Below are 17,355 nucleotides of genomic sequence, written 5' to 3'. Positions count from 1 at the left end.
AGTCCCGCCCCCTCGGTTGCCAGGACGAATCACCGACGGGAAAGGAACGCGGGGGCGGAGAGAGGAGACGCGAGCCAATCGCAGCCCGTGACCTCTCCTCGTCCCTCCGGGGCCGGCCCGCGAGACTACAGCTCCCAGCATGCCGTGCGAGGCACGCGCCGGCGCCTGACGATGGCAACGAGAGGGTGACTGGCTGGCTCTGCCCTGGCGGGCGTTGAGGGGAGGGTGGGGGGAGGTTTGTAACCGGGGTGGGGGCTGGAGGGTGAGAAGGAGGAGGATCGGGGCCGTGTGAAGAGGGGGCTGGGGCCAGGCCTAGGCCTAGGTCTAGGTCTAGTGGAGGGGGGGTGAGGAGAGGGGTGACGGGGTGGGGGGGGCGGGAGGGGTGAAGTGGGGGAGGTGAGGAGGGAGAGCTGGGGGGGGGATGGGAAGGGTGAAGTGGGGGAGGAGAGGGGGGGCTGGGGAGGTGAGGAGGGGGGGTGGGAAGGGTGAAGTGGGGGAGGAGAGGGGGGGCTGGGGAGGTGAGGAGGGAGGGGAGGGTGGGGGGAGGTGAGGAGAGGGGGGGATGGGGGAGGGGTGAAGTGGGGGATGAGGAGGGAGGAGAGGGGAGGCTGGGGGGGATGGGAGGGGTGAAGAGGGTGAGGAGAGGGACGGCTCGCGAGAGGGGTGGGGTATGTGAGGAGGGACTGGTTCTGTTTTAGTCCAAGGTGGATGTGTAATGTGCTGTGATTGAGGCCTGGCCTGTACACAGCTGCCTGATTCTGAGGCCTTGACCATATGGGACAGTTCTACCAATTTCTTCTGTGTGGTTCTGTCGTTTAGGTTAAGCTGAATAGGAACAGGTTTAATCTAAACCGAGTTTCAAGTGTCCAAGCAGAGGTTTGCACTAGTTTAACTGCGTCACTAAGGGCACGTCTTCACTAGCAAGGTTAAAGTGCTGCTGCGGAAGTGCTTTAAGTGGCTGTGTAGTTGCAGCACAAAACCACCTCCATGAGGGGAATAGCTACCAGCACTGGGAGCCCGGTGTACACTGGCACTTACTTACAGTGCTCAGGGGGGTGTCTTTACAGCAGTGCTGTAAAGTTCCAGTGTGGACAAGCCCGAGGTCTGTTTTAAAAAGAAATGCTCTAAATTGCTTACATTGGCAAGCTATAGCAGTGTAAGTTGAGGTGTGAATTTAAACTGATATAAACAAAAAGAAAAGGAGGACTTGTGGCACCTTAGAGACTAACCAGATTATTTGAGCATAAGCTTTCGTGAGCTACAGCTCACTTCATCGGAGCTCACGAAAGCTTATGCTCAAATAAATTGGTTAGTCTCTGAGGTGCCACAAGTACTCCTTTTCTTTTTGCGAATACAGACTAACATGGCTGTTACTCTGAAACCTGATATAAACAGTTATCCTGTTATAACCTTTCCCACTGTTTGGACAGTATCATTCTGGTTTTTTTGAGTTTAGCTTAAATTTAATAAGTTAAACCAAAAAAGTTGTTCCTGTAAGTGTGTCCCCCGGTGGGTTTTACCAGTATAACTACAACAGTATAACTTGGAAGGAGCCCTGATGCTGCTGCCCTGTTCTGTGTGAGAGAAAATACCATTAACATTACAAGTGACCCATTGCACTCATGTTAGTTACATCTTCACTGCTAAAAGAAGTGGGGTTCTTAGGGATCAATGCTAGGCCCAATGCCATTCAATACTTTCAGTATTAATCTGGAAATAAATATAAAATCAATACTGATAAAATATGCAGATGACACAAAAATTGGCAAAGTAGTAAATAATTATAAGGGCAGGCCTGTCATACAGAGCCATCTGGCTCACTGGGTAAGCTGGGCCCATTCAAACAAAACACGTTTTAATGCAGCCAGATGCAAAGGTATACATCTAGGATCAAAGAATACCTGTCATCCCTATAGAATGGGGACCTATATTCCTGGAAAGCAATTTTTTGGAAAAGGAAGTAGGGGCTATATAGTAGACAAGCAACTGAATGTGAGATCTCCGTGTGATGTTGGGAATAGTGAATAGGAGTAAGGAAGTCATTTTTACTTCTGTATACAGCACTGGTGAGACCAATACTGGAATACTGCATCCAGGTCTGGTGTCCACATTTTAAAAAGGATGCTGAAAAACTGGAGAGGGTGCAGAAAAAAGCCAGAAAAAAAGCTTTGAGGTCTGGAGAAAATGTCTTATGGTGAGAGACATAAAGAGCTCAGGCTCTTTAATTTAATTATAAGAAGATAGAAAGGTGACTTTATTAGTGTATAAGTACCTTAATGGGGAGAAAATACCAGGTAATAAAGGACTCTAATCTAGCAGAGAGAGGCAGGAAGCTGACACCTGACTAATTAAAATTAGTTTTAAGACACACATTTCAGTGAATGAGGGTGTTTAACTATTGGAACAAACCACCAATGGAAATGGTGAATTCTCCCTCTCTCGATGTCTGCAGATCAAGATTGTGGATGTCTTTCTGGAAGATATGCGTTAGCCAAACACAAGTTAATGGTCTCAAGACTGCAGCAACAGGGTGAAATTTAATAGCCTATGCTATACAGGAGGTCAGACTAAATGTCATTTATGGCCTTAGATGCTATGAGTCTATGAAAGTGTTTTCACATTGAGATAGTTTTCTCACTGTACAATCCTAGTAGAGACAAAGCACAGGTAGCTTTTTCTCAACGTAGCTAGTGTTGAGGGCAACCTTATTAACACCCCTCTTTTCTCTCCTCCCCACCCCACCCCGGTTTACTTCAATTAGCTACATCGAGATGAAAACTACAGTGCCTTGTTTCCCCTCGGATTTTACATGGAGATAGCCACTGACTCTGAATCAGGCAGACTGGGTGTTGTCCACATACCCCACTTGAAGTGATACCCAGTGAGGAGGTACTGATCCCTTAACTTTTGCAGCCCCCCCTCCATCCCTGTCAGTATGATAAATAGGTAATAGAGAGAGTAGAAATATCACCTACTGCTGTAAAATATAAACTAACATAACTTCTCTCTGCCCCAACTCTTTGGTCTAGTCAGCATATCATGGGGCTGAACAGAGCCCTTCTTTCATGCTTGTTACCCGAATGAAATTCCAATTGATGTTAATCAAAGTTCTGCATGAGTAGAGCACGCTGAATTAAGACCTTTACTCTATTTTGTAAAATGCAATAGTAAATGATTAAAACTAACAGTGATCTGCTTTGTATGTCACCAGATGAGCTGTACAAACAAAGTATTACTCAGCACTGTGCTGATCTCTCTTCCAGTTTTATATCTCTGACAGCAGTGCTGCATGTTATGTACCTTCCTTATAGGTTGAAAGCTATTGGAATAGACATTCTTCTAGCGCAGCGGTTCTCAAACTTTAGCAACCCGGGGACCCCCATTTTGATTTAAAAATTTTCAGGGACTCCCAAGCCCCTCAGCTTAGCCCCTGTCCTGCCCCCTTCCTGAGGCCATGCCCCCTGCTCGCTCCATCACCCTTTCTCTGTCACTCGCTCTCCCCCACCCTCACTCACTTTCACCAGGTTGGGGCAGGGGGTTGAGGTGCAGGAGGGGGTACGGGATCTGGGAGGGAATTTGGGTGCGGGATGAGGTTCGGCCTCTGGGCTGGGAGTTTGGTGTGGGAGGGGGTGCGGGCTCTGGGCTGGCAGTTTGGGTGCTGGAGGGTGTTCAGGGCTGGGGCAGGAGGGTGGGGTGTGGGAGGGGGTCAGAGGTGCGGGCTCTGGGTAGGGGTGTGGGACAGGGTGAGAGGGGCAGTGGTTACCTCCTGGGGCTCCCAAAAGCAACAGGCACATCTCTGGCAGCAACTCCTAGGCAGGAGGCCACCCTGCTCTACCTGCAGCTCCCATTGGCTGCAGTTCCTGGCCAGTAGGGGCTGTGGAGTCGGCAGTCGGGCCAGGGGCAGCATACGGAGACCCTCTGCCCCTGGCCACAGGGATGTGCTAGCTGCTTCCGGGAGCGGTGTGGACAGTATCTGCTCCTCCCCCTCCTTCCCAGCGTCTCCTTCCTGCCGGGGTCCCCCGGCATGAAGGAGGCACTAGGAGGGAGAGGGAGGAGTTGATCAGCGGGGCCACAGACCCCTGGGGGTCTGCGGACCGCAGTTTGAGAAATGCTGTTCTAGTGCACCATCAGCTAGCAAGGTCTTCCTTGTCTCAGTCATTTTAAAACTGAAGCTGATGAAGATTTTTGAGCTATTACCTTCCTACACATGAGAAATGTTTTGCCTTAATAAACTATTCGGTCATCTAATCTGACCTCCTATATATCACAGGTCCTTAAATTTTACCCGGTTTCCTCTGTATTAAATGCAATAACTTGTGTTTGGCTAAAACGTATTTTCCAGATATAATATAGAATAGAGATTTGATCACAAGTCTGCAGTTAGTCAGTCTATGCTGACTGCTAATTTGGGGAGTCTGTTGCAGTTATGCAAGAGAGAACAATTTTCTATAATACTTGAGTTCATTTTTATTCATGAAAATTTTTGTCTTTACTCAGTATAGACCCTGAAGTATCATGAAGTACATCATGATGTCTGGATAATTAGAAAAAGGTTTCTAACTATCTGGGACATGCTCCCAATAGTAGTGGGGGCAAATAATGTAAGTAATTTTAAGAGGGAGCTTGATAACTTTGTAAATAGGATTATATTACAGGGTTGCTTGCGATTGCAGAGGACTGGATCCAGGGACTCAGAAGGTCACTTGCAGTCCTATGTTCTCAGAAATGAAAAGGTTGAGAACCCCTGATTTAGTGGGAATAGAACCCAGGAATTCCCAGTCTCCTGTCGTGGTCCCTAGTGGAGATGCAGCTTACGTTGGCATAGGGAGATCTTTTGTTAGTATAGTAAACTGCTTCTAAGAATGACACAGGTTATATCAGCAAAAGGGCTGTTTTGCCAGTATAGCTGCTGCTTCATGTGTATTGTGTGTTTTTTGTTTTGTTTTTTCTTGGTCGGTTTAGCTATGTCGAAACGGGGGTGCCAACAAAACTCCGTAGTGTAGACCTGGCCCCAGAGTGGCTTTGTTCCCCAGTTGTTATAAGCTAAACCTGAAAAATTCTCTTTTATTCTGGAATAAGTGTGTCCACGCTGTAGGTTGCAGCAATATGTCTGTTTAATTTAAATTTAATTTACATTTTTTAATTTTAATTTTAATTCACACTTTTTTATACTGAGAAAACTTTCCCTTGTAGACAGGGCCAAAGCCAATCTTTAGCTATTGTGGGGTTAGAAGAGCACTTTGGTGGGGTAGGTTATCCCTTAACTTCTTAATGTGGGGCTTCTTGTGCCTTCCTATGAAACACCTGTACTGATGGTCATTGCTGGAGATGGAATTCCTGAGTTAGATGGGCTGCTGGTGTGATTAATGTGTGGAACAAACTACCAGTGCAGCAGCAGATACGTATGGACACATTCTGGAATTAGACAAGTCGTTAAGTATTGTGGATTGGAGAAACTTGCAACCAAAATACTAAATAGGTGGATGGACCTGCTTACGCAGCTTATCCTGGGGGGAAGAATCCTCTTTTCACTTAAATGTGATGAGCTAAATCCCATCCAGTTGGTAGGTTAACTATTAAAGAATACAAAGTAGATGATAACTCAGTTATTTAAAGTGGGGGAAATTGCCTAGAAGGGAAGATATATACACAGTGTAGTAAAATCCTAATGAATAAAACTTGATATTGGAGTTTACAGGAATGGCCACAGTGGTAAATCTAAAAATGAATGAGATGTTCTATAAAAGCAATAGTAGGAGATATATGTATAGGCAGCCTAGTGCTGTATCAACTGATTGGGGAAATCCTGGTTTTAAATATGTGCAGCCCTCAACATGATAAACAAATGTATATTGAATAATATAAACTTGTGTGTGTATAATAATGAATACTTTGCATTTCAGCAGCTTTCGGGGGAGATATTATCAAAGCATTACACAGACATTAAGTAAACCCTTGAAACGTCTCTGTGCTACAGGTTGTTGTTATTCCCATTTTGTAGAGGAAGATAATGAGTCACAGCAATGTTAAGCAAATTAGCCAAGTTCATACTTCCAATTAGTGGACTGGCAGTAGAACCAAGAACTTCTGATTCCCAGTCCTGTACTCCAGGTACTGGATCATAATCCCTATCTGAATGTGATCCTGTCTGTCAGACAATCTCCTTTTGTTTTTTTCCACAGTGCAATAATGCAGGTGTGCTGGCTAGTGAGGAAAGATAAATGCTGTCAGCGAATCAAACTGCCACACTTAAAAACAGTAGTGATAGGGCGTGGCCCAGAGACGGAGATCACAGACAAGAAGTGTTCACGGCAACAGGGTAAGTTATAACTTCAGTTTACATGCAACTGCTGGATTGATGACAACCCAGTGATTCCAAAAAAAGTGTAAGAAACCTGTGAGGTACAGGTATAGAAATTCTGTGATGGTGTCATGTCAGATTGTGAGATTCATTTCTGTTTCATTGTTCTTCTGTTTGATTACATTGCTCTGATAGGCTGTAAACTCTAAAGCCCAGCTGGCAGTGATTGGGTATTTAAGGGATGGGCAGTTCAGGTGGGAACTACAGTTTTGCTCTGAAAATCAAAGCAGGAGTCTCTCCGGCAAGCTGTGTAATCATCAGTCATGGGGCTCCAATCCAGTGGGTCTTTTAGCCACAGAAGATCTCTGCTCTCTAGGTAGAGCTGAAAGACAAGGAGGACTTGTGGCACCTTAGAGACTAACAAATTTATTTGAGCATAAGCTTTCGTGAGCTACAGCTCACTTCATCGGATGCATGCAGTGGAAAATACAGTGGGGAGATTTATATACATAGAGAACATGAAACAATGGGTGTTACCATACGCACTGTAATGAGAGTGATCACTTTAAGGTGAGCTATTACCAGCAGGAGAGCGGGGGAGTGGGATGGGGGGGAAGCCTTTTGTAGTGATAATCAAGGTGGGCCATTTCCAGCAGTTGACAAGAACATCTGAGGAACAGTGGGGGTGGGGGAATAAATATGGGGAAATAGTTTTACTTTGTGTAATGACCCATCCACTGCCAGTCTCTATTCAAGCCTAAGTTAATTCCAATTCAGCAGTCTCTCGTTGGAGTCTGTTTCTGAAGTTTTTTTCTTGAAGAATTGTAACTTTTAGGTCTGCAATCGAGTGACCAAAGAGATTGAAGTGTTCTCTGACTGGTTTTTGAATGTTATAATTCTTGACGTCTGATGTGTCCATTTATTCTTTTAGAGACTGTCCGGTTTGACCAATGTACATGGCAGAGGGGCATTGCTGGCACATGATGGCATATATCACATTGGTAGATGTGCAGGTGAACGAGCCTCTGATAGTGTGGCTGATGTGATTAGGCCCTATGATGCTGTCCCCTGAATAGATATGTGGACACAGTTGGCAATGGGCTTTGTTGCAAGGATAGGTTCCTGGGTTAGTGGTTCTGTTGTGTGGTGTGTGGTTGCTGGTGAGTATTTGCTTCAGGTTGTGGGGCTGTCTGTAAGTGAGGACTGGCCTGTCTCCCAAGATCTGTGAGAGTGATGAGTCGTCCTTCAGGATAGGTTGTAGATCATTGATGATGCATTGGAGAGGTTTTATTTGGGGGCTGAAGGTGATGGCTAGTGGCGTTCTGTTATTTTCTTTCTTGGGCCTGTCCTATAGTAGGCGACTTCGAGGTACTCTTCTGGCTCTGTCAGTCTGTTTCTTCACTTCAGCAGGTGGGTATTGTAGTTGTAAGAATGCTTGATAGAGATCTTGTAGGTGTTTGTCTCTGTCTGAGGGATTGGAGCAAATGGGGTTGTATCGTAGAGCTTGGCTGTAGACAATGGATCGTGTGGTGTGGTCTGGATGAAAGTTGGAGGCATGTAGGTAGGAATAGTGTAGAGCTGATTATCGATTCTAGCTATTCTGTTCTCATTATAGGAGCTTGCAAAGGGCTCTGTAATCTGACAGGCATGAGGGAACGTGGCCTTTCTGTCACCAGGAGAAGTAGAAATTGACCTTTTATAAAACAGTCTTATACCTAGTCTGTTGAAAACCTGTAAATTCATATAGAACTGATAAATGGTGGAGAGTGTTTTGAGTCTGACATTCTCTCCAGTTTCCAGTTAATTTGATTTTTATATATTGTTCATGTTCCTAGAAGTGCCAGTAGGTGTATTTCATAAATTGAAAAGTAACTGGATGCATTTTGTAGCAAGGGTAGCAGTCTCTGTTAAATTCTATAGAACTCTGTAAAAGGTTCTGTAGCAAGGATATGATTTGGTCCTAGTTTCCTTTGTATCATATCCCCTGGTACAACTATAAAATACCAAGTGGTGCTAGCTGCAGATTTTTTAAAGAAGGTTTCAGAGTAACAGCCGTGTTAGTCTGTATTCGCAAAAAGAAAAGGAGTACTTGTGGCACCTTAGCTGCAGCTCACATCATCGGATGCATACTGTGGAAAGTACAGAAGATCTTTTTATACACACAAACCATGAAAAGAATGGGTATTTACTACTACAAAAGGAACATACATTGTGGGCCAGATCCCCAGCTGAATTTGGCTTCAGTAGAGCTGTGCCAGTTTACTCCTATGTTTAAGTAATTCTCTGATGCTTTTGTTTTTTCTTTTCAGTGCAGCTAAAAGCAGACTGTAATAAAGGGTATGTCAAGATCAAACAGGTATGTTCGTTTATGGATGTCCAGTATTACTTTTATTTACTGAGGGTTGTCATTGTGCTTTTTGCTTTACAAAACATGGCAGATGACACAATCCCATCACAGAGCTTGCAATCTAAAATGTCCAGACACTGGAGAAGGGGTCAATCAGGGAGTTTAGTGGATGAGCTAATGATGTAATACATCTTCTGTATGCTGCAGTGGGAGGACTGTTTCACTCCTCTTCCCTGCACCGGGTAACATCCTGGAAGATGGCTAAGATTTATGGCTGGTCCAGACTTAACATTTAGGTGGTTGTGCCTACCTCGCTTGGGGTGTGAAGAATTCACACCCCTGAGCGCTGTAGCTATGCCAGCCTAACTGCTGGTATAGATGCAGCGGGGTCAACAGAAGACTGCTTCCATCAACCTAGCTACCGTTTCTCAGGGAGATGGTGTTAATACAGTGATGGAAAAACCCCATCTGTCACTGGAGGCTGTGTCTACATTATGACATTGCTATGGTGCTATAGTCCTGTGGTGCAGATATGGCCTAAGATTTCTGCTGCTGCTCCTCATGTTGCTTCTCCCCCACCTGTTGCTGGGGCCTGGGGGGGTGGCCTCTGTCTAGGCTGTCTAGACTTGGAGAATAGGTAGTGTTTTAATTAACACAATTTTAAACGCTACTTAGCATCCAGCGTAGACAGGGTTTAACACCTTTACTAGGTTCCTTGCCCAGGGTTAGCAGCCTGTTTTCCTAGCCTAGACAAGGCCTCTCTGTTTGTTTGTCTGGGTTTCTGGGTGTGTTAATCGTCACAGTACCTGATCATCTTGGGAGTTATCCTTGCAATCCCTTCTAACACTTGACTGTTAGGGGTAGAGTTGAAATAAAAAAACTTATTTCACTCAGGCCATCTAATGGTAATTAACTTTGTCACAACTAATTTGTGTCCCAATTAGACTGGTGACCTACCAGTGAGAGAGAGAGACTGGCTTTTCACAGAAATCGTTACACTACTGTACTACAAATACTGTACTCTGGATGCAGTGCCCTACAGGTCCAAAAAGCACCTCGGCAGCTTACTGGGCTTGGTTAGAAACAAATCTTTCTTCCAAAGACCTCAACTGCTTGATAAACGTTTTACACTTGGCTGCAAACTATATTCAGTGAAACCACTAAGGGATCAGCAACCACTGGTTGCCTAGTGAGTAAGCTTTAATTACAGTCTGAATACAACTGTACAAGAAACATTGGGAACACTGTGACTGTATTCAGATAGGCAGTTGCCTCTGAAGATGGTGCTTAGTGCAAGTTTCACTGTATAAGAGGATTGCTCCTGGCCTGAAGGAAGTGCAGTGCTAGGGTGTCAGGAAGTAGCCTTCAAACAGCACATGGTTCAGGATGGAAAGTGAAGAAAATTTTATTCCTCTGAAAATATAGGGCATTATAATTCAGCAGAATATCTTGGGATTCCAGCTGAAACTTGAAGGGCTAAAACTCATGCAGAGTACCCCGGGCTCCAAGTCATAGTGCCATTGTGTGGACCTTGCAGGTATCCATCTGGGCAAGAGTAGAGCAAAAGGAAATTAATTCCTCTCTCCTGGGATAGATTGCATTCTTCCTGAGACATCCCAGGAGAGAGGAATTAATTTCCTTTTGCTCTACTCTTGCCCAGATGGAAGTGAGCCTCCCGGAGGTGGGGTTGGCAATGGGCCATGCCCTGTGAGCCAAAGCTGCTGAAAGCCTTGGGCCCCCTGTATGAAGAAGAGCCAGAGTAGAGTTGCTCTGTGCTGCCCGCATGGATGGCTCTTTCTTCTTCCTTGGCTGTTTTCTCTGTTTCCTGGTGCCTGACACTACAGTCTACCAGCCTTTCATGCTGTGATTGATTTCTTACAAAGGCACACAGAGAACATAAGTAACATTTAAAATAATATTTTAATGGATGTAAAACGGGATATTGCAACAGTCTGGTGTTGTAACCGCTCTTTTATGTGGTGTGAAGCTAGCTACACTTACACGAACCTTTCATCGTTAATACGGTCATGGAGAGGCTCAGTTTGTATAGAAACACATGTCAACATAGAACTAAAGTGTATAAATGCCTCTTTAATATGACTAAGTGCCACAGGAGAAACGCTTTTTGGTACTTTCATAAAATATGAGACTTAATTTTTCCATAATTGAGATGATCTATATTTTTTCAATGTTTTTTTAATTTGAAATATTTGTAACATGGGGCTCAGTTCTGCCCATGGCATTACTCCTGTGTAACTGAGGGCAGCATTAGGCCTGTCATAGGTATTCACACACACATTTGGAATGGCAAAATCTTCTCACAGAGCTAGTCACCAATGAAATAAACCAACTTATGCTAAGAATCTTCCAAAGATGCCGTGCATTTGGAGCACAGTAAGAAGACACATATCGCTATAAAGGAGACTGATCAGAAAGTACAACTGTTTGGAACCTAGGTGCTGGTTTCTGATGCTGAGTATTGGAGTCAGACTTGATGTAGCTGCTATTTATTTATTTTTCCAAGCACCTAAAGATATGCCAAAGGCCTTAAAACCCAGATGAAGACACATCTTATCCTGCAACCGATATCACTAACACGGACCCTGTACCCATGTGGAACTGACCTCATTTGGGTCATGGGCTCCGTGGCAGGGCGAGATCACAGCCAGTACAATTAATGTGGACTCTGTACCAATGTGGGACCAGCTCCATTGAGGTCACAGGGGCTTCATGGCAAGGCAGGGTCAGAACCAGCTCCACCAACCTGTACCCATGTAGGATCCCAGTATGGCTGCATGCTTTGGTGGGGTCACAACCAATGCCACCAACACAGACCCTAGTGGGGTGCAGGGCTTTGTGGTGGTATGGAGTCCCAGTCAGCTCTGCTAACACAGACCCTGTTCCCATGTGGGATCCCATTAGGCTCATTAGGGCTTCATGCTGGTGCAGGGTTTGCTCTAGCAGTTCTGATTGCAGGATGAGGCTCTAAATCTACACCTCAAACTCCAGTTTTTGATTTGCATTAAAATGGGCCAGTATGTGGAGTGGGGTGGAGGAAGTGCCATGTATTCTTCCCTCTCTGCGTTACAGGGCAGGGATGCCCTAGAACAGTTTGGGGTAGTTGGGTTTTGGTATGTCTGAATTTGGGATCTGTACTTGTATGCCAATTCCTACATTGTGCTTTTTTTCTGATTACCCAAAGATGGGCGTGAACCCAGCCAGTGTTGATTTGGTGGATATTGGCAAGGATGAAGAAGTGAAGCTGAAACCAGGACAGGTTCTACATCTTGTGAATAAACTTTACCCCTACACTGTACAATTCTTGGAAGTCACAGCGGTGTCTGGTGCACTAGCAAAAGGGAAGACAAAAGCAAACAAGAGGCCATTCGTAGATTCAGGGAATAGTAACATGGAAAACGTGTCTGAAAAAAATATGAAAATGGAGCAACGAGACTTGCAAGATGGTAGTTCAAGCTGCAAGCCAAACAATACCAGTAATTCTTCCTCCTCTCCCCATGACAGCTCTTCCAGCCACAAGGTGAGCAGTAGAATGCCCTGCCCGATCACGCCCATCATTGCCAGCGCTGGTGGAGCTGCACTGGTGTTACAGCAATTGTGGGAGAACGTCAAAACCTCTTCCGTGCACACTGAGCCTCAGTGTAGTCAGTCAAATCCGCTGACTGTAGGGCAGAAACCAGTTCTACTCAAGTGACTCCTGTTCGCATGGAAAACCCAACATAGATTTGGGGGAGCAAGCTGAATTTCCTTCTGGCTTGTACATCAGCCACAGAATTGCTAACTAAGCCCTCGATCCTGCATCCACATGGGCAGACCCCTACTGAAATCAGTGGGGCTTCACATGGGTGCACTCAGCTGCCTGCAGCAGACTGCAGGATGATGGCTTTGCTTCCAACTGTAGAATCTTGGTGGTGGGTGATGGTGTGAGTCAGAAGAGCTCAGCTTGACTCTGATTTTAGGTGGGTTTGTGGGGTTGGCAGCTAGGAAATCCATTGTTTTACTTGAAAATGGAGGAGATTTGGCCTGGAAATAGCGAGTGCGAACTGATGAAACCCCTTGATCTTTTCCCAGTCACTTTTCAGAGTAGAAGCACACTCAAATTAAGTGTCCATCACATACCAAAAAGAATGAGTTTGTCCCTGCCTCTGCCCACTCATTGAAACCAAACTTGCCAGAGGTTGCCACTAACTCTGTGTTCCTCATTTTCTGGGTGCCATACTTGGGGCCTGTTTCTCCCCCCACCCCATACACACACACACAAGACCTGCGCACGCCTACAGGCAGGAGCACAGGGCTGGGAGACAGAGAGTTCTGTGTTCTTCTAATCCTGGCTTTGATACTCATTCACTATGTGGCCTTGGGCTAATCACTTTGCCTTTGTTTCAGTTTCTCTTTCTATAAGATAGACACATTGCTTCTCAAACTGTGAGTTGGGACCCCAAAGTGGGTCGTGAACCAATTTTAATGGGGTCACCAGACTTGCTAAAGACTTGCTAAAGCCCGAGCCCTATCGCCTGGGGTGGCTAGGCTCGGGCTTTGGCTTTGGTCCCCCTGCCCGGGCTTCTGTCCCCCATCCTGGGGTCATGTAGTAATTTTTGTTGTCAGAAGGGGGTTGCAGTGCAATGAAGTTTGAGAACCTCTGAAAAAGTAGTAATGCTTACACACTTGCCTCATGAGAGGGTTATGAGGGTTAACGTGTTAATATCCGTGACATGTTTTGAATATATAGGGTGCCATAAAATGCTACATATTCTGAAAACAATCTGTCTCCAAGTGTCTCAAGCTGGGCACCCAATCACTGAGAAACCCAAAGTTAGTAGAGGTTTTTGCTAATGTTGGCATAATCTCCCAGTGCCTGAGCACTGTCTATTTGAAAAAACACCACTCACCCACCCTAGCCCATATTGTTGTTGAAGATAAATGTATTAATGTGTGTAAGGTTAAGATGTTATGGCGGTGGGTGCAATAGAAATGAAAGTAAAGTGTTGCATTCAGTAGAGGGTTTGAATGGTGGCAGAGAGCAAGGCCTGGGACCACCCACTGAATGACACAGATGAAAAGAAATATTAATGGCTGCCTTGTTCACAAAGCACTGTCTGTCCTGTGCATTGAGTGATGCAGGGTCCTGTAGAAGAAGAGTCTGTGATCATGTCATTAAGGGCTGTGTCATCATGCAGATGAATAAGAGGGCCAAACTAAAGGTGCCTGCACAACTCTAATTCTGGAATTTCCCGACTGAAAGTGTTTTACTTTAACAGTTTTTTTGAAGTAAAGTTTGCAAAGTTATTTCATAAGTTTTCTAAAAAGAAAATACCTTTTTAACACAGGTATGTATTTGTATCAGCAAAGTAATATTGGAGGTATAAAAATTATTTAATTGAAGATTTTGGATTCTGCTTAAATATCATTAGATTTTTTTTTTTAACTTTCTTCTGAACGCCTATTCTATTTATACTCCAGGAACATTTAGGACATTGGAGTCAAGGTCTGAAGATCTCCATGCAAGACCCAAAAATGCAGGTGGGAATGATCCACACTATACTTTGAACGTGGATTGGTAAATTATTCCATGAGCATCCCATTCAGAATGCTGTTGAGCCAGCTGCATGTTAAAATTAGCAACTGTGCATGTATGTATGTCAACCTGTTTTCTAGATGCATTAGTCCTTTTCCATCAGGCCAGCAGGAGACCTCTCTCACCTTGGAGAGCTGTTGTTAATATGATGCTCCCCAATTGCTTTTCTTAACACCTGTGGTTCAGGAGAGGTACATTTTGTGACCCAATTAACCAAAGAGAGTGTGGGTGGAATTTCATGGAATCCAAGAATCTTGTGACAGTTGTGTCCCCAGCACTAGATTTTCCTCTGTTATGGTCACTTGGTTTCATTTATAGCTTTGTGTATAAAGCATGTATCACTTGTTTCAACATCTGGATCCCAAAAAATACGTCTGAAATGCAGTCACAATACCATGCTTAGAGCAGGCACTTATGAGACCCAGGAACTAATTAGGAGAGGTCATCAGGCTGTTAGGTTGACCAGTTGTGTCCCCTGGGTCCTCCGAGGTTCTGGACCCACACTGGCTGGTGAAGAAATGAGACACTGTATTAGTACCCTAAATTTTATTAAAACACACAAACTAACAAAAATAAAATCAAGAAAGCTTAGCTTCGGTGATAGGTTACCAGTAATATTAAACTAAACTAGAAATAAAGCATTACCACTATCCACTCAAAATCAGATCAGGATTAAACCAAATTAGTCTAAATATTAGATTGGAGTTAACTAATCAAATTAGCACCAAAAAGCATCAGACTTTATAGTCTAAGAAGGTGCATCTCATTTTAGTTATAAATCAAAATTAATCAAATTGATAACTGGAATGTTTAAGTATCATAATACTGAACCTGTTGCCTAATGTCTGAACCGGTGTCTCTTCAAACTTCAGTTCTTATGTGGTGGTGGCTACCCCCTCCTCCCCCCCCCCCCCGAGATATTATCAGACTATAGCAGAGTGCTTTTGATAAGCAGAAGTTTGAGTATTCTTATTAGCTGAAACAGATGATGATCTTGAGTCTCAAGACTTTGTCACAGAACACTCTTTGAGTAATTAGACAATAAGTAATTTTATGAAATGGAGACTGGAATCTCTATCTTGATGGAGAAAAATTACTCTATCAAGATGAAACCTAGGTAGCCCTCTGGCCTCTAGGTGTGCTAGAGGGTGGAGATCCAGTATTTCTGAGCCCATTCTTAGACAAGAATCACTCACATCCCAGCCAACCATAAACAAATGCCTGAATGGATGAATAGTTGAACTTTGCACTGGGTCCTGAAGTTCAACCAACTTGGGAACGTCTGCCAGGTGGGTGAGATCAGGTGAAAGACAATCTTGGTGGAAGGTCCTTGGAAGATAGTGGCTTCCTGCTCCTTCTGATACCTTTCCAGCTGAATTACCTGGAGTTGCCCCTACCACTAGACCAGGGAAGGAAAGGGCTGTCTGGCACTGACTGGTGCCGTTCTGCTAAAAGGAGTTGGAGGTGGCTGTTTCCCAAATTATTATGGAATACAGCATCGGAGAGCACTGCTAGCATCATAGCAGCTTTAGTTTGGGCTCACTTATTCTAGTATTTGGCCCTCTTGACATCACATAAGTTTCCCCACACTTTGCTGTTCTCAGCCAGAGGAAGATTTGCCAAACAGACTAGGATCTTGACCCCCTTTGGTTATATGATTCTACTGCATCAAGAGATTGAGTTCTAGCAGAAGCCTGGATGCTTTGTTCTTGGATCGCTTACCTCACAAATGCAAGTCTTTCTCCATATGGAAGAAAACAGCTATTTCAGTGCTGATTCATACCCTAAGCAAGTGGCTGAGAATATTGTTTTGATAATCAGGATACCTTACCCAGCAAAGGATAAAGTGTTGTTAAAACTGTTGTTTAACTGCTACATAATTATTGTGTGAGGTTTTACATCCGATTATTGCTGGTTCACTTGCTTTGTAACCACAATTAAAACCACTTAACTTTTTATTAAATTCAGCCCGTGTCTATACTACTAACTAATGTTAACTCAAGTTACGTTGGCATACAGCTGCTGCAGTCAGTACATCATTTGTGCATGCTTGGCTCCTTGTGTTCATAGGAGCCAACTTCCCCTCTGCCCTGTGGGTGCTTGACCCCCACCTCTAGCCCCGTCCCTGCCCCACCCTCACCCAGCCCCAATTCCACCCCCTTCCCCCAAGTCCACACCTCTTTACCGCCTCCTCCTTGGAGCGCGCCGTGTCCCCACTCCTCCCCTGCCTTCCCGGAAAGTCCTGTTAGGCGGCGGGCGGGAAGCACTGGGAGGGGGAGGAGTGGGGACGTGGCACGCTCAGCGGAGGGGGGAGCTTGGCTGCCGGTGGGCGTGGAGCACACCCTGACTTTTCCCCGTGGGTGCTCCAGCCCCGCAACACCCACGGAGTCAGCACTTGTGCTTGTGTTAGTGGTGCGCATACTCCCTCGGAGTGCTTGTATCGATGCACGATGAGATGCACTATGGGTAAGTATCCTACTGTGCAACTTGCCACCCTCCAGTGCACTGTCTTTTGGCCATCCCATAATGTCATCTATATCACATGATTTTTGCACCTTTTTTTCCCAAAATCCCACAAACCCATGGAGCTTGCATAGTTCTGCACTACTGTCATGACCGTTGCAAGAACAGGGTGCAAGATCCTGCAGTATTTGCAGAGCTGCAAGAAGAGATGCGGGGAACACGATGATTCCTTGGAGGACAGATTGCTGTGGGAAGTAGCAAGGCCTGATTCAAGGTTGTTGGTGGTGGTCACAGAGCAGCTGCAAGATGATGGAGTGCTGGTTCTGGACCTCAGAAACAAGCACTAACTGGTGGGATCACTTTATTATGCAGTTTTGGGATGATGAGCAGTGGCTGCAGAATTTTAGGATGTACAAGGCCACATTCCCTGATGTGTGTGCCAGACTTGTCCCAGCCCTCCAGTGTAAGGACACCAAAATGAGAGCTGTACCAACAGTGAAGAAATGAGTGACGATCGCACTGTGGAAACTTGCAAGGCTGGATTGCTACCAATCAACTGGGAATCAATTTGAAGTAAGGAAATCTACAGCAGGGGCTGTTTTCATACAAGTGTGCAGGGCCATTAATCACCTTTTACTATGTAGGACTGTG

General features: G+C 45.0%; 1 protein-coding gene across 5 annotated transcripts in view; it reads left to right on the top strand.

Annotated features, from left to right (window-relative positions):
* Positions 1-59: 59 nt before the first annotated feature.
* Positions 60-17,355, top strand: part of APTX (aprataxin) — a 37,443-nt gene continuing 20,147 nt past the window's right edge. The window contains exons 1-7 of one of the 5 annotated variants that reach the window (XM_077817954.1): positions 121-185; positions 2,062-2,194; positions 4,503-4,601; positions 6,183-6,319; positions 8,611-8,657; positions 11,851-12,186; positions 14,127-14,186. In XM_077817954.1, coding sequence (XP_077674080.1) covers positions 6,190-6,319; positions 8,611-8,657; positions 11,851-12,186; positions 14,127-14,186 — 573 coding nt within the window. In that variant the 5' untranslated portion in view covers positions 121-185; positions 2,062-2,194; positions 4,503-4,601; positions 6,183-6,189. Of the gene's footprint in view, positions 186-2,061; positions 2,195-2,761; positions 2,890-4,502; positions 4,602-6,182; positions 6,320-8,610; positions 8,658-11,850; positions 12,187-14,126; positions 14,187-17,355 lie in introns of all 5 variants that reach the window. The other 4 variants (XM_077817953.1, XM_077817952.1, XM_077817956.1 and 1 more) reach the window with 4 other exon arrangements.

The sequence above is a fragment of the Eretmochelys imbricata genome, chromosome 5 (assembly GCF_965152235.1).
Source record: "Eretmochelys imbricata isolate rEreImb1 chromosome 5, rEreImb1.hap1, whole genome shotgun sequence".
Lineage (NCBI taxonomy): Eukaryota > Metazoa > Chordata > Testudines > Cheloniidae > Eretmochelys > Eretmochelys imbricata.
Note: the sequence above shows the minus strand (reverse complement) of the source record. Positions and strands in the feature narration are given on the sequence as shown.